The sequence below is a fragment of the Paroedura picta genome, chromosome 3 (genome assembly GCF_049243985.1).
Source record: "Paroedura picta isolate Pp20150507F chromosome 3, Ppicta_v3.0, whole genome shotgun sequence".
Lineage (NCBI taxonomy): Eukaryota > Metazoa > Chordata > Lepidosauria > Squamata > Gekkonidae > Paroedura > Paroedura picta.
Genome location: NC_135371.1, coordinates 15,678,062 through 15,697,816, shown reverse-complemented (window position 1 = coordinate 15,697,816; position 19,755 = coordinate 15,678,062). Strand labels below are relative to the sequence as shown.

The following is a 19,755-nucleotide window of genomic DNA, read 5'->3' as shown; positions in this document are numbered from 1 at the left end:
TGGAGGACCACAGGTTGACTACGCCTGACTTAGATTATTGTTGTTGTTGTATTTCTTTATGTTATATATGAATTCGTTCTATGTATCCCCCCATGTTGTATGTGAACCGCCCTGAGCCATATGGAAGGGTGGTATAGAAATCAATACCTACTTACCTACCTACCTACCTACCTACCTACATAATAGCAATGTAAATTAATAGTGGATCCACCCTGAGGATAAAAAAATCTGCAAGGGGACCGAACTAGCGCTGGAGCGTATCTTTCCGGAAACCTGGGTGACTGGCACCGCACTTCAGAGCATTACAATGCCTACCTAAAAGGTAGGACACACTGGGAATTATGTCATCAGCTAGCCTGAGGACAATGACTGTAGCTTCCCAGAAAATGGGATCCGTCTTCAAAACGCGGATTGCCACACCGGTCCCTTATCTACACTTCTTATCTAAACCAATGATACACTTCTGATTAGCTCTCAAGGGCAACATATTCAACACGAAAATAACACGTTGAGAACATGACTGAGAACATTGTGAGGCTGATTTGCATGAGAGGATGACTCCTCAGGGCGTGTGAGCTGGCAGGGAAAGGATGGGGGGGGGGTTGTTTCTGGATGGCCCTGCAGGGTTTCCCAAATGGGTGGCTGTTAATTAATTTTAATATATTTTTAATTTGTTAAACATTAATCAGTGATATGACCATATACAGGCATGTCAATTGGCTTCCTCCCTCCCCAAATGGCCAATGATGGGCCTGGAGGAGGTGGGAAAGGGAGGGGCCCCGGGTGGGCGTGTCCACAGCTATGCTTCCCAACCATATTCTGCACAATCGCACGACTTCTGGGGCTTCTCCAGTTTCTTACAGCCTGCGAAATGTTTCAGGGGTTTCTCAATGGCGAAAAAGTTGAGAAAGGCTGCCCTAGAGCCTGAGTCACACGTCTGGCCAATCTCATGTGTTCAACTCACAGCATGCAAAACATCCCTTTCCGCCTGGTTTTGAAATCTTGCTGGGCTGCTGAGGCAAGGAGGTGAAGACTCTGCATAGTCCTTGTAGCAGCAGCTTCTTCCTCGCAAGGAGAATTGCCTGATTCTTCTGCCTGGTGAGGCAGCACTGTAGGAGGCGTGTCCCTCTCTCACAAACACCTGAATTCTGCTGCCCAGCTTAGGTGGGAAATTGCCGCTTCTACAGCCTCCATTACCTCCAGCACAGTTGAACAAGACAAGGGTGCTGTGGGATGCCTGGAGCTGCCCCCAGCTGTGAAAATTTGCTTGCTCTTGGGCAGGTATCACCTGATGAAATATCCAAAACTGGAGAAAGATTCCTGCAGGATTTTAAGTGGGTTTCTTCTGTGCAGGGCTTCAAGGCCGTGTGCCCTGCTGTGACAGTGCTCTGATGGTCTGCAGAGGCTGGGCAAATCATGCAGAATAACCCAAGGAGTGCTAATTCATCTGATTTTCACAAAGTGATCTAGATCAGGGGTAGTCAACCTGTGGTCCTCCAGATGTTCATGGTCTACAATTCCCATGAGCCCCTGCCAGCATTTGCTGGCAGGGGCTCATGGGAATTGTAGTTCATGAACATCTGGAGGACCACAAGTTGACTACCCCTGATCTAGATAATGATCATCTACTCTTGGAAGCTAAGCACGGCCAGCTCTGGTTAGCACATGGATGGGATTCTACAGAGGAATACCAAGGTTGGCAGCTTGGTGTTGTGATTAGGAGCCTGGATTTCTAATCTGGCAAGCCAAATTTGATTCCCTGCTCCCCCACATGCAGCCAGCTGGGTGACCTTGGCTCGCTACAGCACTGATAAAGCTGTTTTGGCTGGGCAGCCTTGAAAACACTATGGGGGGCACTGTAAGTCAGCTGTGATTTCATGGCACTTTACACATGCCCCTGCATAGAATTCATAGAACACAACTTTTTATATTGGCATAGAAGTGTACAGCATCCACCGGTCTAGTTTTGGGTTGGGCACAGGGAGGAACTTGTGAGCAGACTGACTCACAGATAGGTCGAGAAAGAAGAAGAAGAAGAGTTGGTTCTTATATGCCGCTTTTCCCTACCTGAAGGAGGCTCAAAGTGGCTTACAGTCGCCTTCCCCTTCCTCTCCCCACAACAGACACCCTGTGGGGTGGGTGAGGCTGAGAGAGCCCTGATATCACTGCCCGGTCAGAACAGCTTTATCAGTGCCGTGGCGAGCCCAAGGTCACCCAGCTGGCTGCATGTGGGGGAGTGCAGAATCGAACCCAGCATGCCAGATTAGAAGTCCGCGCTCCTAACCACTACACCAAACTGAAAGAAGGATCTTTGCCTGAAAACCAAACGTGCCTCGCAAGTGGGCAAGAGCCAGCCAGAGTCGCATTCCTTCCTAATCCCTTTTTAAAGAATAGAGTCTTTCTCTCTGGTCACCATCAGACAACTGGATGTTTCTTCCCCATTCATTGATTCCATTTTACATCACTGCTGCAGTTTCCACCTAAACTTCCACATCAGCCTTCCCCAACTTCTCTTACTGTTGAAACATTCTTCAGGCTTCAAGAAACCCCAGAAATGGCAAGATTGTACAGAATATGGTTGGGAAGCAGAGCTGTACAGGCGTCCACCCAGGGCACCTCCCTTTCTCACCCCCTCCAGGCCCATCATTGGCTATTTGGGGAGGGGGTGGGTGGGTCAACATGACTATATATGGTTGTATCACCCAATAAATGTTTAACAAATTTTAAAAATCTATCCACAATGAATCAACTCCCTCCCATTCAGGAAACTTGAGAAAGCTTCACAACAAAATCAGAGTCCAGTGGCACCTTTAAGACCAACAAAGATTTATTCCAGCTGTGAGCTTTCAAGCACAAGCACTCTTCCTCAGACTATGAACTTCCATTAGCCTGTTCTACAGCTAGGGTTTAACCAGCTGCTTGCTTTTGGAAGCTGATGTCTAGCATAAGAGATGAGAAACAGAGCTGGCAAGTAGTCCAAGCACCCCCCGTGTCCAGTTTCTGCAGCCTATATACATCATTGTGTTTTCATAATGTATTCTTATTGCATTGTTTTGCCCCAGAGTTTCAAAGGACAGCACAGTAAGACACAGCATGGGAAGATGGTGGGTGAAAGGAAAGGGCAGTACAGTATACCGCTACCCATCCACATCCATCCAGGAATGCAAGGGTGGGCACAAGCAGCTGCATCCATAAGTGCATAGAGCAGACTGCTAGTGCCTCAGTTTGCCACAAAAGAAGGGTAGGCTTACCTCTCCACCCCCTTTCAAAACTGAAATCTGTGCTTTGTCGTTAGCATTTTAAAGGAGAAAAACTGTCCCTTAGAAACACATATTTTGCCCATTTACTATTATGGATGAGAATATTTGAGGTTTCTCTTGCTTTTCTGTATGGAGATAGATGGGCGGGATGGTTGTCAATTTCAGTGTAGGTTCCTGGAAATTTGGGGGAGGTGCTGGCGAGGGAGCTCCCTAGATATGTAATGTCACTCTAGGATTTACATGTCCCTTTAATGGTATACCATAGAGACAGGCCTACAAAGCAGCTGGGTTTTTTTTCTCCCAGGGGAACTGGTCACTACTGTAGTGACTACAGTCTGGTTGGTAATCTTAATGGGCAAAATATTGCCCCAGCCCTTTTCATGTTGTGCTACATTGCTGCTTACGGACTCAGTGAGCATTACGCTATTTTACGCAATGTGCGGAAATGCCCTCAAGATCTTCTTCGCTTCTGTTTGAGCCCTGAGATGATAAAGGAACTGATAAATAAAGGGTAATCTACGTGTTCATGTGAAATTGCTCACATGCCCCTACACACACACATGCACGCACACGTGCGCGGTGTCAGCATGGCCTATATCACTTACCAGGCTACTGTTGTGTTCACGAGGAAACCAAACCTCCACAAGTACACAGCGGAAGGAAGGGTATGTCTGGACTGACAGCCATATGTGTGTTTGTAGGAATTCTGGGAACAGAGGGAAGACAGATAATTAAACAAACAAACAAATAAATAGAAAGCAAGAAAGAAAGAGAGAAAGGCGAGTCACAGCATGAATCAACCATCATCAGTGAAAATATAAAATCATATATAAATTCTATAAACGTTAAAGCATTCTATTTCAGCAACCCCCCCAACTGGTTTAGGTAGGAGGGTCAGAGCTTTAAAGAGCAGATCTTCTTTCAGCTTGCAGGATCAAGGCTGACACGTCTTGATGGTCCATCAGAGCCTCCACCGCAGGTCTGGCGGAACAGCTCTGTCTTGCAGGCCTTGTGGTGCTGGTTAAGGTCTCGCAGGGCCCTGATCTCTTTTGGCAGAGCATTCCACCAGCAGGTCAGGGCACAGGCTGAGGGAAAGCACAGTCAGAAGGGCAGAGGAAGGGTTCTCATCAGGTGGGGCGTTTTGGGTTCACATTTGTTTTGCTGTAGACAAGTCCCTTCTGGCTTACCGTTATGTCTACTGGATTGCCCACCAGCCTGGACGGATCTTCGATCTTGTTCTGCACCTGACGCCAACAAACCCACAACAAAAAAATAAATAGGGGGAGTCAGTTAGAGCATATTTATTCGAAAGTGTCCGTCACATTCCAAGCTAAACTAAACACTCCAAACAGGTTTAAAACCACCGAAGCCAATAAACAGGCCAACCATCAGCCTTAAGGCTTAAGGCACACAGGTGCTCAAGGAGCTCTTTCAGTGGTTGCCTAGCAACTGCGTTGGACAGGCCTCACGCCTTTTCAGTGGCTGGAAATAAAGGTGTGAGGAGGAAAGCAGCTAGCCTTTACGTGGGTGTGTTTTCAGGACTCACGAGGCTTAGCTAGCCTGTCTAAGTGTCAAAGATGAGATGTCAGCTTCTCAGCACAAACGCCCGCACCATCTTCCTCACCCAGCAGGCCAAGGTGCAGCATCACCTGGACGCAGGGGATGCAGTCCCACTCCTCCCAGCAACGAAGCATGGTCCTCGTTTCCATCCCCCTCAGCACCAGAACTGGATCTCGCTCTGGCAATGGCACCGCTTTTCCTTGAGTGCACAGCCCATCTCCTGCTGTGAAGAGAAACACAGAACCACACCCGACAGAGCTTTTATGTTTATTCTAAGTGGCTTTTTTGTTTTTTTAAGTACAACTTCCCAGATTGCTCCATCAATTTATTTGTTTTTATTGCATTTAAAGAATCCTGAGGCGGTCAGGGTGAAATTAACCATTTCCTCCCTTGTCATTTTCAGGCCGGGGGGGGGGGACACAGACCATCCTCCACTAGAGAAAACTTGTATCTTCACATACACACCCCACCACCACCACCACGAATAAAAGGAGCTGGCAGTGGGCTTTTAAAGCTAGAAAATAGCAGGGGAGGGAAGGGTTATTCTCCCCTTCACACCTTTTTTCCTCTTTGGCAAAATAACCCTGGCAGCTAAATTTGCAAAAGGGGGGGGGGAGGCCTTTTACAATATAAGTATGGAATGAAGCACAGTAGAAACCGACCAGGGATAAAAGCTGGGAAGGGGCTATTTTCGCTTAAAGGGAGGACCCTTTTAGCTGGAAAGTCGCTGGGGAGGGAAAGGTTAACGTTCTCTGCTTCATGCCCTTTCCTCCTCAATAATTATCCCAGGCAGCTAAAGTTGCAAAAGAAAAATAAATTCTCTTTTACAATATAAACAAGGAAAAAACGGTAGCACAGTAAAGACCCACAGTTTCATGGAGATGGTTAAGCAACCAAAAAAGCACCCTAGCACTTAAGTCCTTCAAAATAAGCCAAAATAATCACTATAAACCTTCACATCTCCCCACACCCATGCCCTCAGACAGGGTAGTTTTACAAGAAATTCTTGTCAGAAGAGCCGAGAGCCACTGAACTGAAGTGCGAGTACACAGTCTCCTGACTGAGAAGGTATGTTACCCTTATGGAGTTGCTTTATAGCCCCACCTGATCAGTCTGGATCTGTCCCTAAGTTTCATAATGACTGCAGCCATGCCTTGAATAGGCAGATCACCTCCTGGGGTGCGGCACGGAGTCGTGGCGTGCAGGAGATTATGTGCTTTTGAATGCCAAGTCCGAGGGTGGAACTGCACAGAATGCTGAAGACCCAAGGTTGCCTATTTACATTTTAATTAAAAGTAGTTGCATGGGGGTGGGGTGGGGAGCAGCTTGGATCCAGTTGGGGTCACAATGCACAAGAAGAAGTTAATTCTTTCCCTCCAAGGACTATAACTAAATCATTATTGGAAAAGCTAAGTGAGCACTTACCCAGCAGCCGGCAACGAAGATCCTGCAGAAGGATAAAGAAGGAACACATTAGAGTAGGGTGACCAGATTGTCCCACTTTTGGAGGGACATCTGGGGGCACCTGGCAAATTGTACTTATGTTGAAATTTAAAAAAATATATATTACAATACTATTTTTGCATTCTATGCATTCTATGAAAGTTTTTCTTGCTATAGACCAAATTTTTAATCAAGAACCCCCCCAGTCAATGGTGCCCTGCTTTACCAATGTTAAAATCTGGTCACCTTACATTAGAGGCCTCTAAAGAATTCTGTGCCCTATCCCGCAATACACATGGCCAGCCAAGCTGAGAACGGTGTAAAGTTTAGATAGAGTTTTGCCAGGAAAACTTGCAGAGTGACCTTGGGCCAGTCACACAGGCTGTCAGTTGAATCTACCTCACAGAGTCATTAGGGAGAAATATAAATGAAGTAAATAAACAATGGCTCTGTCCCCGAACTCAATGCATAAGCAACATCCTTTTACAAAGTCGATAGTTGCTCCATTCAGAAGTTTGAGGAAATAAAGGCAAAAATGGTGTACAAGAGGAGAAAGATTGTCCTGCCCACATGCCACAGTTACAAGGAGAAAAAGGACAGGATTCCCACACACTTCCCCACTGTTAGGTAACATTTTCTGGGACTGACGAAAAACAAAACAAAACAAAAACAAAATCCCTGGCTAGATATCAGGAAAAATATATCAGTATATGGCCAGTCTGCCTGGAGGAAATTTGTTTGTGCAAGTCTGAAGTGGCAGCACTAGGGTGGTTCACTCTGATATGGGAAATTCCTAAAAATGTTGGAGTGGAAACTAGGGTGGATGGAGTTTTGTGGGGTGGGGGCTCAGCAGGAGTCCACCCTCCAAAGCCCCTGTTTTCTCCCGGAGAACTGATCTCTGTAGACTAAAGACCAGCTGTCAGTTTAAGAGAATACCAGGCCCTGCCTGGCACATTACTCTAGGCAGCATACAGATAGTCTAAAATAAACAAAAAGAGGCATGGGTGAGTCTGGGAGGCACAAAACTTCCATTGAACGTCTGTCCTTGTGCCATTTGCCAAAAAAAATGAGGATTTCATAACAACCCTCATGACCCAGGTTGGTGTAGTGGTTAGAAGTGTGGACTTCTAATCTGATGGGTTTGATTCCCGGCTCCCCCTCCATATGCAGCCAGCTGGGTGACCTTGGGATTGCCACAGCACTGAGAAACCTGTTCTGATCAAACAGTAGTATCAGGGCTCTCTCAGCCTCACCCACCTCACAGGGTGTCTGTTGTGGGGAGAGGAAAGGGAAGGCGACTGTAAGCCACTTGAGACTCCTTCAGGTAGAGAAAAGGAGCATATAAGAACCAAGTCTTCTTCTTCAGTGATATCAGGGCTCTCTCAGCCTCACCTCCCTCACAGGGTGTCTGTTGTGGGGGGAGGAAAAGGAAGGTGATTGTAAGATGCTTTGAGACTCCTTCTGGGAGTGAAAAGCGGCATATAAGAACCACTCTTCTACTTTTTCTTAAATGACTGCCCTTTTTCTCAGGTTTGCCGATGCTACATGGTCATTATCTCACTCTGAGGAGCTACTTCATTATTGGTGTAAAGGTAAAACTTTTTTTGTGCCGGGGGAGAAGAGTTTGCTCACTTTTCTATTTGCTAGAACAGAAAGCAGCTCTGATGCAACTTGACTAATTCTTCATATTGGCTTGGCACTATAATCTTTCAGTATTATGCTGTCAGTTGATGTCGCCATGGTCACAAGTTCTATAGACCACAGAGGTGCCAGGGTAAAGAGCTCTAGCAGCCTCAGAGTAAACAACTGCAGTGCCGGGCCAGATTCCTGGTGCAGAATAAGTCCCAGTGATTTTTTTCAGGGCCAAGAGGGATTTAAACAGCGGTCTCCCCAGTCACATACTGTCGCCACCATAGCACACCAGCTTGGTGTAGTGGTTAGGAGCATGGGCTTCTAAGCTGGCAAACCGGGTTTGATTCCGCACTCCCCCACATGCAGCCAGGTGGGTGACGATGGTACTGATAAAACTGTTCTGACCGAGCAGTGATATCAGAGCTCTCTCAGCCTTACCCACCTCACAGGGTGTCTGTTGTGGGGAGAGGAGAGGGAAGGTGACTGTAAGCCACTTTGAGCCTCCTTCGGGTAGAGAAAAGCGGCATATAAGAACCAACTTCTTCAGTAATCTCAGGGCTCTCTCAGCCTCACCTCCCTCACAGGGTGTCTGTTGTGGGGAGAGGAAAGAGAAGGCGACTGTAAGCCACTTTGAGCCTCCTTCGGGTAGATAAAAGCAGCATATAAGAACCAACACTTCTTCTTCAGTAATCTCAGGGCTCTCTCAGCCTCACCTCCCTCATAGGGTGTCTGTTGTGGGGAGAGGAAAGGGAAGGCGACTATAAGCCACTTTGAGACTCCTTCAGGTAGAGAAAAGCAGCATATAAGAATGAACTCTTCTTCTACTTCTTCTTCTGGGTGGGAGTGTGAACAGTCTCCATGCCACTTCTCTGTGAATCCAGGCAATGGATCCCTGGATTGTTTATATATATATATACTACATAGATCCCCTCATGTGGCACAGTTTAAATATGTCCTCACAGATAACACTAATTCTTGCATGCCGAACTGTCATGTTTAAGCTGTACTGTTGATTCCAGTTGTGTGGTTTTCTTTCAGCAGCCACAACTGAGAGGGAGAGCTGGCTGAGGGAGCACAATCTTTATTCATAGCCTGCTTTTCTTCCCAGTGGGGACCCAAATCAGCTGGTAACATCAGTCTCCCCTTCTCTATTTTATCCTCACAACAGCAACCCAGGAGAGAGCCAATTTGGTGTAGTGGTTAGGAATGCGGCCTTCTAATCTGGTGTGCCCTCACAAGCAGCCATGGGTGACCTTGGACTCGCCATGACACTGATAAAGCTGTTCTGATGGAGCAGTAATCTCAGGGCTCTCTCAGTCTCAGCTACCTCACAGGGTGTCTTTTGTGGGGAGAGGAAAGGGAAGGCAACTGTAAGCTGCTTTGAGACTCCTTCAGGTAGAGAAAAGCGGCATATAAGAACCAACTTCTTAGGTCAAACTAGGAGAAAATAATCAGGTCGGGGACACTGGTGGGAATTCAAAACTGGCCCCCTCAGATACTAATCCAATTGTCAACCACTATACTTCTTTTAACATATTGGGTCCCCCCGCCCCCCAGGATGCTGGGCACTCACTGTAACTGTGTTAACTGTTCTAGAATGACAACTGACTTACAAGTAGTGGGAGTCCTGTGGAATCATAAAGAATAACCAGTTGGAGGTTGTTTGGGGGTATTATTATGTAGTCTGGATACTACTTTTCTATTGTGAAGGGTCTGTGTACTTTTCCTGACCACAGATTAATTTTATGTACATATAATTGCATCCTTGAACTTTCCACATTTTGTGGCCTCTTGACCCTACTGTTTACTTTTTTTCTTAATATATCTCTCCATCCCCAAACATGTGCCAGCATATAACACCAGTGCTCGCTCAGCTGCATTGGCTTCAGATTGGAGACCTAATTAGATTCAAGGTTCTAGTATTAACCTTTAAAACAGTCTGGCACCAGTGTTCTCTATGGGACCATAATCTCCCTTACAATTTCCCAGGAGGACTACAATCTGTGGTTCAATGTCCCCACCCCTGTGAAATTGGCCTCGACCAGGGCCAGGGCCTTAATAATAATAATAATAATAATAATAATAATAATAATAATAATAATAATAATAATAATAATAATAATAATTCCATTTGTTTGACCGCTGCTCTAGGAAACTGGCTTGTGGCAGTTCACAATATTTTAATAGAAATCAATAGAAACCATTAGAATTCCCCATTAAAAACTCCATAAACAATGACTCACTCACAATGATGGCAATTGAATAAAACTATTCCCACACAGGCCCACTGGATGAGCAGAATATGCTCCCGGGAGAGATCAGGGCCCTGTGGGACCTAAATCAGTTCTGCAGGGCCCATTCTATGAGCTATTCTATGAGGCTCATGGTCGAGGCCCAAAATAAAAGAACATCCACCAGCAAAGCTAGCCTCATCGGCAGAGGAGGAGGATTAGAAAACCAGCTGCTTACTAAACACCCCCTTTCCGAGAATTTAATTGAGAGCATTCAGGAATGTAATGTTTTTAAGGTTTTTAAATTTTATTGTATGTAATTTATATGTTGCTCCCTGCCCTGGGCAATATGGAAGGGCGGGTTAAAAATAAAACATTATTATCATCTGAGCGGGTCTAGTTCACAGCAGCTTATGCTAGGATAAAACCCTACAACTACTCAAAATGCTCTGAGGTCTCCTGAGTTTCCTTTTGCTGTCGTTCATGCATTTGCTCATCTGAGCTCACACATTCCATGTCCAGTGCTAATACGGAATCTTCTTTTGGTCTTCGGCATGCTTTGGGGAGGGAATTCCCTCTTTGAATCAGTCATGAGGCATGTGGCCAGAAGCAAAGGAAGTCAGAGTTCCGGTATACCGTAAATATTGGCGTGGGAAAAGTAATTTTTACAGGTGCTAACCTGCAGGAGTGAGGCAAGGACTACCTGGCTGAAAATCCTTAATCAGTATATAGGAATTTCATCCGTTTTGGCACGTAGCCTCTCTGCTCTTGAAGCACCTCTACCGCAGCCGGGACTGAATGATTAAAAGTAACTGATTTGAATTAAGCAGAACCAATTAATTAAGCAGATGGCTGAGGAAGGGCTCATGTGCATCAAAAGCATATACCTTGAAGAAGAAGAGTTGGTTCTTGTATGCCCCTTTTCTCTACCCAAAGGAGTCTCAAAGCGGCTTACAGTCGCCTTCCCTTCCTCTCCCCACAACAGACACCCTGTGAGGGAGGTGAGGCTGAGAGAGCCCTGATATCACTGCTCGGTCAGAACCGTTTTATCAGGGCAATGGCGAGCCCAAGGTCACCCAGCTGGTTGCATGTGGGGGAGCGCGGAATCGAACCTGGCATGCCAGATTAGAAGTCCGCATTCCTAACCACTACACCAAACTGGCTCTGTAAAACTCTGTTATCCTTCAAGGAGCCTTTGGACCCAGGCTTTGTTCTGCTGCTTCAGACCAACACAGCTACTCATCTGAATCTAATTTGAATGAAATATGGGCTCCTAGTAGAAGAGGAATTACCGGCTCCGTCTCAGCAAAGCCGGCTGCTGTATCGTTTGCCTTCTTGCAAACTTGACTGATAAGTCGAGCTAAATGTGTCAGCAGGTAGTGGAATGGATTTTGCCCTTTCGTATCTAGACGCTCAAAGCAAAGAGGCTGTGTGATCAACTGCAAACACTCAAACTTTTGGCAAGTGCGTGGTGCACAAAATCCGAACACATGTAGAGGTATGTGGACTGAGCCCGCTGGAGCAGCGATGAGGCAGAGAGAAAAGGAAAGGAAAACACAGAATTATACGTTTGGGAGTAAAGGACCTGTCTTCTAGCAGCTGGTCAAGGCTGGTCGACCTACCTGTGTGCAGGTGACAGAATCCACAAGAGTTTCAGGCAGGAGGCAGGTAGAAGGTAGGTGCAGTAGGATCAGCGCTAGGACCCAAACCTGCATCTCCGGGATCCACTGGCAGCTCGGAACCGTCCCTGTCCCATAAGTCATCACCGAGATCATGAAGATGCTGCCTGCCCCATCTCAAACCTTGCCGCTTGGCAGACCAAATCTATTCCAGTCTGAACAGCATCGCTGACAGGTATCTTGGCACATTTCCTCTTCAGGGAATAGGCATGTCTTTTCCAGCGGTGGGAGTTGATGAGGGGAGTGCCAAGGCAAATGGCTCGACCAGACAGCTTTCCCCAAAGGACAGCAAACGGAGACCTGCCACACTGAACAAGGGACTCGATCGTCTCTCCCGAATTGTGTTCTGGGACATGGCTTAGTCAGCGCTCCTCCCTTGTGGCTATTCGTGGAGAAACTGCATCAAACTGGAGTAAAGGTAGAAAAGGCGTAGCAGGAAGTAGAAGAATAGGCCGTGGTGGGAGGAGGATAACCTGGGCCTCGTGCCAAGATGCCAGCTCGAGGGAAGCCCAAAAGGCAAAAAGAATGAGCAGAAACAAACAAGCACAGTCAGATTTCCCAAATGCCCACAAAACAAATCTGAATGCTTAAGGCTATCAGAACATTATATTCAAAGTTAGGATGCCAGCCTCCAGGTCCGGACTGGGGTTCTCCTGGAATGACAACTCATTGCCAAACTACAGAGATGCGTTTACCTGGAGAAAAGGGATGCTTTGAAGGGTGGGCTTTATGGCATTGTACCTCATTGATGTCCCTGCCCTCCCTAGGATCCATCCCCAAATCTCCAGGAGTTTCTCAGACCTGGATCTGGCAACCAACCCACCTGAAGAGAACAGGGCCCTGTCCGAACTCTCACAATTTCACAGGGCCTACAAAAGGGTGCTCCTCCACCAGGCATTTGCTTGAGACTGACTGACCCCAAAACACCCGGTGCCCCCCCAGGTACCCCCCTTCCATGACAGAAGAATCCAGCCTACCCAAGGCTGTGTCAATGTTCCTGTTCAAATATTGTTCTTGTTGACACGTTATGTTACAACCAAGGATTCTTGCCCCTCATGCGGAACATCCTTTGTCGAGACAAAGGCGAGAACCTTTGTTGGTAGATATTTAAAATCTTTTTGGCTTAGATAATTGTTCTGCAAATATTTCAATTTTTTTGCTTTAGGATGCTTTAGGGCTGATCCTGTGTTGAGCAGGGGGTTGGACTAGATGGCCTGTATGGCCCCTTCCAACTCTATGATTCTGTGATTCTGGGTTGCAATGCAATCTGAACACGTGCTCACTTAAAAACAAATCCCATTGTATTTAGTTGTAAGTGTTCTTAGTAGTGTTGCCAGCTCCGGGTTGGGAGCAAACCTGGAGATTTTGAGAGTGGAACCTGAGAAAGGAGGGGTTTGGTAGGAGAGGGACCTTAGGAGGGTCCCTAGACTCCTTGAGCCCCGATGTGGGAGTCAAGAAATCCAATAATAATAATACAAAATCGAATCCACTCTCCTGAGCAACTGGCCATCTGGAGATTGATTATACTAAAGAAGGACCTCCAGATGCCACCTGGAGGATGGCAACCTAGTTCTTAGCATGGTGGTCTAGGGCAGTTTCCACAAAGAGATAATTTTTTCAGTGCCATCCTAAGGAGTTACTCCAGTCTAAGCCCCTTGAAAGGGAGTAAGTCTCCTTAGGATTGCACTGTAGCAGTTTTGAATTCGATGGTTCTCTCCGTGCAATTCTAAGGAGAGTTACTCCCAGTCTATTGCTACAAATGCACAAACATTCACAGTGGCAATGGAGTCATCACCCTGCAATTGTCTTGCTCCACCCTAAATCCTTCATAAATAAGTCAACAACACAGCTGACAACACTTTTCTGTGTGCCAATGTGGATGTTAAAGGTTCTAGCTAGCAGTCCAGGCTTCCACGTAAGTTTAACTTTTTCGGTGAAACTGGAAGCGCTGTCATAACAAAGTTTGAGTCCAGTGGAACCTTTTATTTATTTGTTTGTTTGTTTATTTATTTATTTGGATTTTTATACCAACTTATTCCTACTTCTTCAGACCCACACGGCTACACACCTGAATCTATTGTCATGAACCACATCATATTATCAGCTAGACTGGAGTCCAGGAGCATCTCAGAGATCAACAAGATTTTCAGGGTTAGCAGCTTTCAAGTGTCAAGGCTCCCTTCCTTATCTGATAAAGGGAGCTTGGACTCTCAAAAGCTTAGATACCCAAACTCTTGCTGGTCTCTAAGTTAACACTAGATGTGAATCTAGTTGTTCTACTGCAGGCCAGCAGAATTTTATGTTCCTACCCAGTCCAAGGTGAGGGTGGGAATTCCATTGTTTTGAACAACGGAGAAGCACCTGGTCTAGCCCCAATGCAGGATCCTCTGGTCAACAACCCCTCAGTTACTATGGGATAAATCCACAGCAAGCTGGAAAAGACCAAGAGTTCAACAGCAGAAAGACAAATAAAATCCGCGACAGGCCGTGTGCTTTTATGAGTCACTGTTCACCTGGTATCTGAAGAAGTGAGCAGTGACTCACAAAAGCTCATACTCTGCCACTGCAAATTTTGTTTGTGCCGCACCTTCCAATGTCCCAAAGTCACAGACCACAAACTGCTGAGCTGTTAGGCAAGGGTGCCATATATATGTCACGCAGATGAAAGCCATCACCATGACTAAGGACTGTGTATTTATAGCCCGGACTTTACTGCATTCCAAAGGGTTAAGGCCGGGCGGCAGCAGTTTGCAGCACAAATATCTAAACTTCAGGTAAATGAAAAACAGGCCTCCACCATCACTGGTAGCTCTGCAGGGCGGTCGCAGAATCACAGCCGACTGGCTCTCGTAGCCGAATGAGGCAGTAAAGGTCAAACATCACAAATAGAACTGCACTTTTTTGCTTTTCAGCAGGGCCAGTTCTAGGCTCTGGGTTGGGGAAACTCCTAGAGACTTTTGGGGGTTGAGCCAGGAGTGGGCGGGATTCGGGGCGTTGAGGGAACCTCCGTGGAGTAGAAGGTTATGGAGTCCACCTTCCAAAGCAGTCATTTTCTCCTGGGGAACTGATTTTTTTAGTCTGGAGATGAGCCATAATCCCAGGGGACCCCAGGTCCCACCTGGAGGCTGGCATCCCTAGTCAGTTCCCTTATTCAGCCATGAATCTTAAAACTGCCGATTAATCCAAGGACAAGGAACCCAGGAACATAGGTGGCATGCATTAATCAACCTGTGGTCCTCCAGATGTTCATGGACTACAATTCCCATGAGCCCCTGCCAGCAACCGCTGGCAGGGGCTCATGGGGATTGTAGTCCATGAACATCTGGAGGACCATAGGTTGACTACCCCTGCCTTAGCCAACTGATCATTTCTTAATATCTTCCCGAAGTTAGCATAATGCTGCCATTCTCCTGCCTCCACCTTGGATTTCTCACTGGAGAATGGCCTCGTGGTTAGAAATGGTTACTCTGCCCAGGAATCTTGCTGATGGGCCTTTGGCCGGTCACACTCCCAGCCTAACTTACCTCACAGGCTGGCCGTGAAGATAAAACTGAGGAGAACAATGTAAGCCACTTTGTAGAAGTAGATTTTCCTGTTCTTCACAGGAATATCCAGCTGCCAAAGCACATTGAAAGTGCATTATCCTGTGTGTGTAGACTAGGCCTGGGTCCCCATGCAGAGGAAGGCAGGGCATAAATGAGGTGAACCAAATGGTAGAACTTCTGAGATTTACTTACATGTAGTCAAGGAAACGCTCACATGCAGCACGGGTCTTCTTTGTGTCTCTTAGATCGGCATAGGATTTAGACGGCCATGCTCTCCCTGCCCCTCCCCAGCATCCATTTTGTATATTCCTCTGGCTCTGGACAAGCAGGCCGAGCTCATCTTTTCAAACAACCCAAACATCATTTAGATGTGCTACAGTTTCTGGAGGACAGCCATACAGGAAGAAGTGACAATAGGATAAACCCAGGACGGTCTCAGATAACTGAAACCAAGAGGCAAAGACTTAACCTTATGGCATTAAACCGTAATGATAAAGAATATTTTTAAACCGTGTCCTTTCTTGAGTTTACTTTTCGTTTATTTCATTCCAAGGACGTCAGCCAGAACGGTTTTCCAGATAAAATCCGTTGTCTATTATCTTTTCTCAGTGGCAAAGTCCTCTCTTCTTTTAGGTGCAATAAATTTAAGTAGTGTTTCTTCCACAACCTCAATACAAGTAATAGTATAAACTGGCTGACGGCTCAAAATAGGATGGAGATCCTGGGATTATGATGGGTCTCCAGATGACAGAGACCAGTTCCTCTGGAGTACATGGCTAGCTTTGGAGGATGCACTCTATGGCAGGGGTAGTCAACCTGTGGTCCTCCAGATGTTCATGGACTACAATTCCCACGAGTCCCTACCAGCAAACACTGGCAGGGGCTCATGGGAATTGTAGCCCATGAACATCTGGAGGACCACAGGTTGACTGCCCCTGCTCTATGGCATTGTACCCTGCTCAGGTCCCTCCCCAAATCCTGCCCTCCCCAGGCTCCACCACCACCACCACCCTCAATATTTCCCCACCCAGAGCTGGCAACCCATCAGCCAGGCTGCTTGGCCTGGTCTTCCTTCTGCATCCCACCCACTCTTGCTGCAAGTTGTGGAGGTGACAGGGAGAGTCACGGACACTCATCCCGACCATGCTGGATAGACCTGCTTATAGCTGGAGCCAGCACTGGGAGGCACAGTTCTCTGAGGCAAATCATGAATAGTTTTATTTTACATATAAGAACAGTGAGGGAACAGCATCCCTTTCATCCAGTGGACTACATGAGCCCCCATATTCGAGTCTTAGGAAGGTTTAGAATGAGTCCAGTGAGCTGTTCATATATTTTTAGCATAATTTCTATGCCGCTCTTCTCCTGGAACACAGGACTCACCTTGATGCCTCCCGGCAGGCGGAACCAGCTAAGAACATTTGCACAACAATTCCACGGAAAAGAATGGTGCTAACTTCCAAGAAAATATGTCAATGCCCTACCCATGTTGCTCAAGAGTGTAAAAATGTAATATGGGACTGAGTCACAGTCACAGAAGGCACCAGCCAGGATGCCCAGAGTGTGGGTTGCCAACCTCCAGATGGGGCCGGGAAATTCCCTGGGTTTACATCCCATCTCCAGCCTACAGAGATCCGTTCCCCTGGAGAACATGGCTGCTTTGGAGGGTGGACTCTGGCATTATACCCCACTGTGGCCATTCCCAAGATGGGGTTGCCAGTCTCTAGGTAGGGCTTGGAGATCTCCCAGAATTACAAATTACCTCCAGAGGAGAATTTCCTGTGGAAAAAAATGGCCACTTAGGAGTGGTCTCTGGTATTATACATCGCTGAGATCTCTCTGCAAATTTCAATCAACCCATGCCCCACCCCAGAATTGGCAACCCACCCCCAAATTCTACCCTCCACAGTCTCTATCCACAAATCTCCAATAATTTTCTAACCAAGGGTTGGCAATCTTTGCTACTTCCCATGTTTTTCATGTGCATAAGGATTGATATATAGCAATCTACCTTCCAGTTTAAGACACAGAAGTGGCTTAGTAGAGTCAGTATAATATTAAGAAGAGAAAAACGAAGGGACACCATAGGTTTTACGGGTTCTACAGGAACCCTTCCATCCTGCATAGTCTGCAAAGTTCTCTTATTGTCAAAGACAAGAAGCTAAGAGAGGCCGGTTTATATAAAAGACAGATTATATAAAAGACAGACCAGCCGTGTTGGTCTGAAGTCGCACAACAAAACTTGAGTCCAGTGGCACCTTTAAGACCAACAAAGATTTATTCAAGGTGTGAGTGCCACTGACTCAGATTTTGTTATATAAAAGGCAGCCATTCTCCCCAGATTATGTTCACCCTTTCAAAGCTGAGTGGCACTGTAAATAAACTATGTATGAATGTCACCTTTTTTTTAAAAAAAGTAATTTTTATTACCCTATTGCAAACAAACAAAAAAATCCACACACACAAGAATAGATTGTAGGACCCGAGTGAGAGCCAGCCCTGACATCTGGAACACACACAGTAAAATGAAGGACCCCCCCCCCTTTTGCCACTCTCCTAGCTTTATTTCTAGTCAAACAGGAGGTATCAAAGGGATTTATGACTTGGGGAGTTTGTCAGAAAACAATGAACGGTCTCAGCCTATCCCATTAGGCTATCAAGTTGTGGACACATCTCCCTGGTTCTTGATGTGGAAGGGAAGTAGGCGGGCCCAGTGTTATTGTCATCGCCTTCTGCCCTCTCTCACCCCTAGCAACAGGCCTTGGTAGCCAATCCCAATTGGGAAACCCCTGGCAGCTATTACTAGGAAGACATCTGATTAACTGCTACAAAGAGAATCTTTGGCCAGTCACAAGTGCCTTGGGGCATCCTGAAACATCTGTTGCACTAAACCCCCCGTAATACAATTCAGAGTGCATTCCCTTCCGGACCTCTTGAAACACCTTTTAATCTCCTCTCCCTCGATGCTTTATTCGCAGTGTGCTGAACATCCCACCCAAAGAGTCCTGGGGAGCTCGAAAGCTTGCCTGCCATTTGGGGACGAGGCCTGGTTCATGACAACTTATGCTGGAATAAATGTTGTGAGCCTCCATTAAAGTGCCACAAGACTCCTAATTACAAAGTAATGCGCGCTCCTTTCCTTTCGGGAATTTTCCTGCGAGCTGCCTGCGATCTTTGTCCATGCCTACCACATACATACAATATTGCACAGTCCCCCTTTCCACACAGCCAGCCTTCCATCCTCCCCTCCAGCCTTTCTGCGAGTGGCATCAACTTCCAGCACTCTGTCATCGGCATGACAACGGTTGTCATGACCGCCGTGCGAGGGCAGGACCAGCTGGCGTGCGGGGCAACCTCTCCTTACCTTACGATCCCAGGCTGAGCTGGCCCTTTTTGCTGAGAGCAGCAGGCGACAAGTGCCTGGACTTGAGGCTCTAGAAGGGAGCAGGCCTCTCCTGCTCCTCATACACAACCCATGAGGCAGGGCCCCTGAACCACCTGTGCCAGTCTCTTGGCAATCGCTCAAGTGCAGCTCGGCCTGCGCTGTTTGGGATGGGCAAGAGGGAAGTGAGAACCCTCGAGCCTGCCTGTGGCCGTCCTCCTGGGCTGCTGCTGCTGCTGCTGCCGCCTTCGTGGATCTTTCTTCTTCTCGGCCCTGAGCAGGCGGCATATTAAGGACTTGGCGCTGGCGTGGAACCAACTGGGAGTGGAACCAGATGGGCCCTGCAGTGCCCTCACAAGGCCGGGCAGCTCCTGAGGCAGGCGGTAGTGGGGAAGATAACGCAGGGCCCGGGGAATGTCCCGTCGCCGGCACAGCTTGCTGAAATGGGCTATGACCCAGCCGCTCTGTCGGGAAGCCCCCGATGAGTCCCGCAGTTCGCCTTGCAAGCAGGCCATGGCCGCCCCAAAGAGGTCGTGAGGCTCCGGGGTTGGCTGGGGGCCGGCTCTGGCTTTCCCTTGCCACAGTTCGTAGGCCAGAGCGCTGCCGGTACTCCACAGGACCAGCACTTGGCCCTGTTCCTGGCGGACGTGCTCTCGCTGGGCGTACACCCAGGGCAAGATGCCCAGCCGCCCCACGTGGCTCAGCTCCCAGAGGTCCAGCAGCACAGGGCAGCACAACGCTGAGCGCAAAAGGGCAGCAAAGGCGCACACCAACTGCTTGTGCTCCTCTGAATCGGGCGAATAGATCAACAGGATGGGCCGGGAGTGGCCTCTGCTGGGGGCATCTGGGGAGAGAAATGAGACAGTGTTTGCGTTTGACCAGTGTGTGTGTGGGGGGGGGCATCTTACTCCAGACATCAAGAATAAGACGCTTTTCTCTGCCCAAAGGAGTCTCAAAGCAGCTTACATTCAGCTTCCCTTCCTCTCCCCACAACAGACACCCTGTGAGGTGGGTGAGGCTGAG

At 47.4% G+C, this 19,755-nt stretch overlaps 2 protein-coding genes across 3 annotated transcripts in view; both read right to left on the bottom strand.

Moving 5' to 3' along the window:
* IL17RC (interleukin 17 receptor C) overlaps positions 1-15,065 on the bottom strand; it is a 36,260-nt gene extending 21,195 nt beyond the window's left edge. The window contains exons 1-5 of the mRNA XM_077324865.1: positions 11,749-15,065; positions 6,246-6,267; positions 4,885-5,043; positions 4,448-4,504; positions 3,866-3,966 (exon numbers count right to left, since the gene is read on the bottom strand). Coding sequence (XP_077180980.1) covers positions 3,866-3,966; positions 4,448-4,504; positions 4,885-5,043; positions 6,246-6,267; positions 11,749-11,901 — 492 coding nt within the window. The 5' untranslated portion in view covers positions 11,902-15,065. The remainder of the gene's footprint in view (positions 1-3,865; positions 3,967-4,447; positions 4,505-4,884; positions 5,044-6,245; positions 6,268-11,748) is intronic.
* A 2,291-nt stretch (positions 15,066-17,356) lies between these two features.
* IL17RE (interleukin 17 receptor E) overlaps positions 17,357-19,755 on the bottom strand; it is a 35,480-nt gene continuing 33,081 nt past the window's right edge. The window contains exon 16 of one of the 2 annotated variants that reach the window (XM_077324863.1): positions 17,357-19,576. In XM_077324863.1, the coding sequence (XP_077180978.1) occupies positions 18,873-19,576 (704 nt within the window). In that variant the 3' untranslated portion in view covers positions 17,357-18,872. The remainder of the gene's footprint in view (positions 19,577-19,755) is intronic. The other variant, XM_077324862.1, reaches the window with a different exon arrangement.